General features: G+C 39.9%; 1 protein-coding gene across 1 annotated transcript; it reads left to right on the top strand.

Moving 5' to 3' along the window:
* Positions 1-2,490: 2,490 nt before the first annotated feature.
* On the top strand, positions 2,491-4,119 carry LOC133328282 (uncharacterized; the record flags this gene model as incomplete). The annotated part of the gene is made up of 1 exon (XM_061536834.1): positions 2,491-4,119. A coding segment is annotated over exon 1 (1,629 nt), but the record flags the coding sequence as incomplete, so codon positions are not given.
* Between the last annotated feature and the right edge of the window lie 3,047 nt (positions 4,120-7,166).

The raw sequence follows: 7,166 nt of genomic DNA on the forward strand, positions 1-7,166 counted from the left end.
TTGTTTTTACAAAAAATTAACGCCTATAACGTAAAGTATTAATTACGAAGTGTTTATTGTCACGAATGTGATAGACGCAGTGAAAGGGTGGAAAAATATAACAGCTTAGTCTACAGAGGCTATGAAATAAAAGGGGTTGGTGCCACCACACTCTACATTCCACAAAACTTAAATTCACCTGAAAAAATATTTTTTTTAAAAAGACCTCAAAAAATTATTTTAAACAAATCCACACCTTTGTTAAGGCCTCCACAAATTAATTTTAAAAAATCCACACCTCTGTTAAGGCCTCCAAAAAGTACTTACTTTGCTGGCTTGTGACAGAACTTTCGTTCCATAAGCCGAACATAAAAAAGATTTCCAAGCGCATTGATCTTTTACGCAGTTTTTCTAGTTTGAAATATCATATTCGGCAATGTTGTCTTCCACTTGGTCATTCCATCACACTCGTGGCCTTCCCCTTCTGCGTGAACCATCAGCTGGTTCTCTTTTATATGGCTTCTGGCCTAGGGCAACTTCATCCATTCTCACAACATGACATAGCCAAGGTAGTCGCTGCAGCTCAATACGTCTAACAATGTCAATGTCCGAAAATAGCTGGTATAACTCATGGTTCATTCAACGCAGATCGTCCCATCTTTCGAAGAAATTTTCTTTCAAACACCCCAAGAGCTGCCTCATCTTCCTGCGCAAGTACCCATGCTTCAGATCCATATAATAGCACGGGTAGTATCAACGTCTTGTAGAGTGTGAGTTTGAACTGGCGGGAGGTGGCCTTGTTTTGAGTTGTTTGCACAGACCATAGCCCGAAACTGATGTCATTCTTTTTTTTTTTTTGTGGCGGTACCAAGGCATAGAAAATCTTTGACTACCTCGAAGCTGTAGTTCTCAAGTTCCACAGTTGGTCCGAGTATACTGGACGTCTTGCGCGTTGATACCATCAGCTTGGTCTTCTCGCAGTTTACTGCCAGACCCACTTTGGCAGACTTCTTCTCAATTTGTTCAAAGGTGGCTGTTACCGCTCTCAATGTTCGACCCATTATGTCGATGTCATCGGCGTAGGCCGCTCGTATGACCTTTTCCAGCAGAATGTTAAAAAACTCACACAACAAACGGTCACCTTGTCTGAATCCTCATTCGGTATTAAAGGCCTCCGAGAGGTCCTTTTCGACTTCAACTGCTGACCTTGTGCCACTTAAAGTTATCCTGCATAGCCGTATTAATTTTGCAGGAATGCCGAACGTAGACATGGCTTTAAACACATTTGATCAGATAGGGCTGTGGAATGCAGCTTTATGGTCGACGAATAGGTGGTATGTATCGATGTGTTTTTCGTGGGTCTTTTCCAGGATTTGGCGCAGAGTAAAAATCTGGTCAGTGGTGGATTTGCTAGGTCTGAAGACGCTGTGGAATGTGTCGGTGTGATTTTCGTGGGTTTTTTTTTCCAGGATTTGGAGCCGAGTGAAAATCTGGTTAATGGTGGATTCGCCAGGTCAGAAGCCGGATTGGTATGGTCCAATAATGCCATTGACCATTGGCTTCAGTCGTTGACACAGTACGCTGGATAACACTTTATATACGATGGGAAGGAGACTTATTCCTCTATAGTTGGCACATATCGTCTTGTCTCCTTTTTTGTGCACGGGACACAGGACGATGAGATTGTAAGCATTCTTCTATCCAAATTGTACTAATCAGCTGGCGCATGCTCCTGACCAGTATCTGGCCACCAGTCTTGAATAGTTCGGCAGGTAACCCGTCGGCTCCGGCTCCTTTATTGTTCTTCAGCCGATTAATTGCTTTTATGACATTATCTTAGCTAGGTGGTATACACACTATACCGTCATCTATTATTGGTTCTGGGGTATCCTCTTCACCGCTACTATTTGATACCAGAAGTTTTTCAAAATGCTCCTTCCATATCCTCAACACGCTGTCTGTATCTGTCACCAGGTTTCCTTCTTCATCTCTACAGGAGGATGGGCCTCACACCAAAGCCTTCGGTTTGGTATTTTTCCCGTTGGTAAAATTTCCGGACTTCATTCTGACTCCTGTACATCTCGATTTGCTCACGCTCACGTTTTTCTTGTTCTTTCTTCACTTTTCTGAAAATACGTTTCGCCTCTCTCCTTCTCTCACGATAGTTCTCCATCACATTAAGTTTTTTCATATCAGTAACATTACGACACACCTGATCGTACCACGGATATCTTGATGGTGGAGTGGGTAATTCTCTGCCACTGTGCTTCTATATTATTATCGGGACAAGGGGTGCTTTTTACATTTCGGCATTGATTTTTAAAAATATTGTTTTTCGACCCGCCTTATTGCTTTTTGTTTGTTTATGGTTTTATTTTTGGACTTCCCTTAGCCAAAAATATCGCATGTCATGTCACTAGGCATTTAACAAGATTGTATCATCACTGCGAACATGCGGATGCGTCTGTTAGGTAATGTCCACCGAAATGCATAACCTGCTCATCAGTTGTAATGCAATTTTCGGGCGTGCTTATTCCGGTTTTATTATTGGCGGTTAGCGGATTTTCGGCCAGAGAATGGAATTTTACCGCAATAGAAGAATCAGATAATTTAGAAAGAAATTTCCAATGGCTCCTGGAGAAGATCCACAAGGAGAGGCCTTATGAGGGCATATTGGTGTTGCAGGACCCTAGCATACAGGATGTGTTTCTAGGGGATGTGAATACCCCAAAGTTGATTGTGAATGGCGAGAACCTTCCCTTTAACTACAGGGAAAATTTCAACAGTGAAATTGTGACCATCTTCCTAATGCGTAGGCGTGTGAACGGCAATCTGATGGCTTTAGGTGCCCAGATTTTAAATAATTTGCGCCAAAATAGAGTCATTGTATTGGTATTAGATGTATCACCCTCAGCAGAACTCCAAATTTTGGAGAACTTATTAAAATTGTGTGATGACTACAAAATGACAAATGTCCTGCTGAGTCTAAGGGGAATTATCTATCAACTAAGACCTTATCCGGTTTATCATTGGATCCCAAAACAAATCCCAAATGACACCCCTTACTTCCCGCAACATTGGCGTAATATGTCACAAAAAACTATTCTAACCTATTCGGATCAAACGGCACCACGAACTGTCATCACCATGGATACGAACAACCCACAACAGGGTGTCATCAAAATAAATGGCTTCGTTGCCAGATTAGTGTTGCTTTTCGCCGACCTCTTTAATGCCTCGTTGGAATGGTGTTGTGATTTCGAATTCGGAAATGTGACACCCTATAATCGCATCAATTACATGGTGGATATGAAACAGCTGGATATACCAATGACACTGGACCCTGTCGTAAATGGCAATTTTTTATATCGTTCGCAGGTTTATGATTTGGGTAAAGCCTTCCTTATGGTACCCTGTTCGCGGCCATATAGTCTACACGAAATTACGGGAATGCTTTTGAATCGGAACTTCTGTGGTTATATTTTTCTGTGTGGATTCATGTTTACTGCTGTGCATTCTTTGGCGGATTACTATATGGATGGGGAGTTCCACTGGAGAAATATTCTGATAAATGAGAGGATTCTACCCGGGGTACTGGCCCAAAGTTGGGAGCCCAAAAATTCACCATGGTTGGTATTTAAATTGATTTATGTCATGCTCTTTCTGGCAGGGCTGAACATAAGTGCCCAATTTTCGGCTAGACTCAATACTCTCTTCACACGGCCTCCACAGCATCGGGAAATTGAAACATTTCAGGATATTGCAGACTCTCCATTGGAAATTCTCGTTGACACCCTTGAGGCCAAGGCAATGGAACATGTTATCCAGCCCATCGCCGATTCCTTGGTCTACACCAATCAGACATCACTCTACCTGCAAATGCGTAGGGATTTAAATACCTCCTATGGTTATGCGGTGAATAGTGCCGTATGGAATATGCTGAATCGCAAACAGGATCATATGAGCCATAAGCTATTTTGTACCTCTAAACAGTTGACATTACTCCCTTTCATCCACTGGACCATACGTTTGCAAGAGAATTCCGAATATAAGGAGCCTTTGGATTATTTGATACTAAGGGTTCATGAATTGGGCCTGATGAAGGCCTGGCATGGCAGTACCTTTGTGGATATGTTGAAGGTGAAGGAAATCCGCTTGATGGAGTCTAAGCAAAAGGCGGAGTTATATGTCCTTAAAGAAGTGGATTTATTGTGGATATGGTTTTTTGAAATTGCAGGATTGGTGGCAGGGTTTTTGGTATTTCTGATTGAATTATTGTGGTTCAAAGTTCGTGGAAATAGGTATTTCCTGATAACTTATTATAATAATTATTTGTATAGCTTACTTGAGGTATTTAAAATAAAATAATCGGAAACGAAAAAGGGGTTTTCTTTACGAAAAGAGGTAGGTTAGGTACCACCGAGATGCAGCGCTGGGTACGGAATTTATTTTAAACAGACTGAGGCACCCTGCACAACATGAGTTACTAACAGGGTGACACAGTATGTTTAGCATTAAAAGGGCGTTTCAAAAAATATTTTTAAAAAATCCACGCCTTGTATGGACCCTAGCTGGGCTCTTAAAAATATTTTTAAAAAATCCACGCCTTGTATGGACCCTAGCTGGGCTCTTAAAAATATTTTTAAAAAATCCACGCCTTGTATGGACCCTAGCTGGGCTCTTAAAAATATTTTTAAAAAATCCACGCCTTGTATGGACCCTAGCTGGGCTCTTAAAAATATTTTTAAAAAATCCACGCCTTGTATGGACCCTAGCTGGGCTCTTAAAAATATTTTTAAAAAATCCACGCCTTGTATGGACCCTAGCTGGGCTCTTAAAAATATTTTTAAAAAATCCACGCCTTGTATGGACCCTAGCTGGGCTCTTAAAAATATTTTTAAAAAATCCACGCCTTGTATGGACCCTAGCTGGGCTCTTAAAAATATTTTTAAAAAATCCACGCCTTGTATGGACCCTAGCTGGGCTCTTAAAAATATTTTTAAAAAATCCACGCCTTGTATGGACCCTAGCTGGGCTCTTAAAAATATTTTTAAAAAATCCACGCCTTGTATGGACCCTAGCTGGGCTCTTAAAAATATTTTTAAAAAATCCACGCCTTGTATGGACCCTAGCTGGGCTCTTAAAAATATTTTTAAAAAATCCACGCCTTGTATGGACCCTAGCTGGGCTCTTAAAAATATTTTTAAAAAATCCACGCATTGTATGGACCCTTCTTGGTGGGCTCTTAAAAATATTTTTAAAAAATCCACGCATTGTATGGACCCTTCTTGGTGGGCTCTTAAAAATATTTTAAAAAAATCCACGCCTTGTATGGACCCTTGGTGGGCTCTTAAAAATATTTTTAAAATAAGCCACGCCTTATATGGACCCTTGGTGGACTCTTAAAAATATTTGATTAATGTTAAACCTCTTTAACATTATGGAAGCATGTGGGAGTAAGTAGAATCTACACTTTAAGCAGTTGAACTAAGGTTCAGGTTTGGAGAACTAAGGTTCTAATGGAAGACCGGTCTAGAGTTAGGACTCAGGTCCTTAATGTGGATAACTTACGGAATTCGGGCTGTTTTAACGAACCAAATATAACAATTCGGTATTCCAACTTACATATTCAGTATGTACTTTATTTAGAGTTGTAAATATTGTAAAGTGGGATCCGTGCTGTTGTTCGCTTGAGTGGTAAATCCAGAAGAAAGTGCCATTTGTCATAATGCACACCAGCAACCACAAAGATGGTTGAACAAAAGCACGGATAAAACATAGATTTACAATTGTTGCCATATTGACATATACAATAATGGTAAATTAATTCATGGTTGTATTTATCGAGTTACAAGGCAAATTCAAATATTTTCAATACAATATTTTGACTTTAGAAATTCATTTTGTTTTGTTTGTTTAAATTAATTTCAAATCTTAAATTATGATAAACTACTTTAAACATCCTCCCGCCTCTTGACATCGGTCATTCATCAAATGTTCCATTTAAACGCTTTAAAGCCATAATGGCCTGTTGTAAGAGTCTGCGTTGTTTTAACATGCTTTGAGACCTCTCAATGATATTTGTAGAATTGGATTTTTTTCTTCTCATTGGAGTAGGAACTCTCTCTTGCGTCCTTTGTATAGTATTTTCTCTTCTTCTTTCTGAAGTGCGGAATCTCCTATCTACTCTTTGTGCGGAATTTGATCTTGCAGATGAGCTAATTCGGTCGTCTTCGTGCCCACGCTGGTTAGCCTCTGACATTCTTTGTAAACTTCTCTGACCTTGTAGAATTTGATCGTAGGTAAATGTCTGTACAGGAGGAAGATGAAGCAAAGTGTGGTGCTCTTCACCACATCTTGCACATGCGTCTTCAGAAAGGCATTCATAAATTTTATGGGACCGAGCTAGGCAATTAAAACAGTACCCTAGGCGTCGTACTTCTCTTCTACGTTGTCCAATATCCATGTTAAGGAATTTCCTACAAAATCTTAATGAGTGGAAACGTTCGCATATAAGGCATTTATGAATTTGTGGATTACGGGGTGCCCTGTTAAGAATGAAAGTAATTAGTTATTTCTGTGATGTAACCTAAATGTCATGTAACAGCAAGAGAATGAATGTTCAAGGTAATGAGAAAAGAATATTGGAATACATGTTGATTAGTTATGATCATTATCAGAGAAGAGGGGACACAATCGAGTTATATCTCTAGTTATGACTCCAGCAGCAGTACGAATGTCTACTACTCTTACCAATCCATCAACACCATAATGAACCTGCTTTATTCGACCAAGTTTCCATTCACAAGGTGGTAACTGGTCATCTTTTACGATTACTAGTTGATTAAGTTTGATATTCTCCATTGGGGATTGCCATTTATATCTGCGCTGTAACTCGGTGATGTATTCATCTTTCCATCGACGAGCAAATTGATGTTGCTGAGTTTTTAGTTTTTCCCATCTACAAGTGGGAGATAAATCGACGGATGCTGGTTCGGGTAACGCTACGAGTGGAGCACCTCGTAAAAAATGTCCTGGAGTTAAAGCTAATAGATCATGAGCGTTATCAGTCATTGGGGATAATGGTCGAGAATTCAGTACTGCTTCAATACGTACGAGCAACGTATTAAACTCTTCAAAGGTATATTTCTGGTTCTGAGCAACTTTTTTGAAGAGGGACTTAAATG

The sequence above is a fragment of the Musca vetustissima genome, unplaced genomic scaffold, assembly GCF_032173495.1.
Source record: "Musca vetustissima isolate MV318-11 ecotype Yass unplaced genomic scaffold, APGP_CSIRO_Mvet_v1 utg634757, whole genome shotgun sequence".
Classification (NCBI taxonomy): Eukaryota; Metazoa; Arthropoda; class Insecta; order Diptera; family Muscidae; genus Musca; species Musca vetustissima.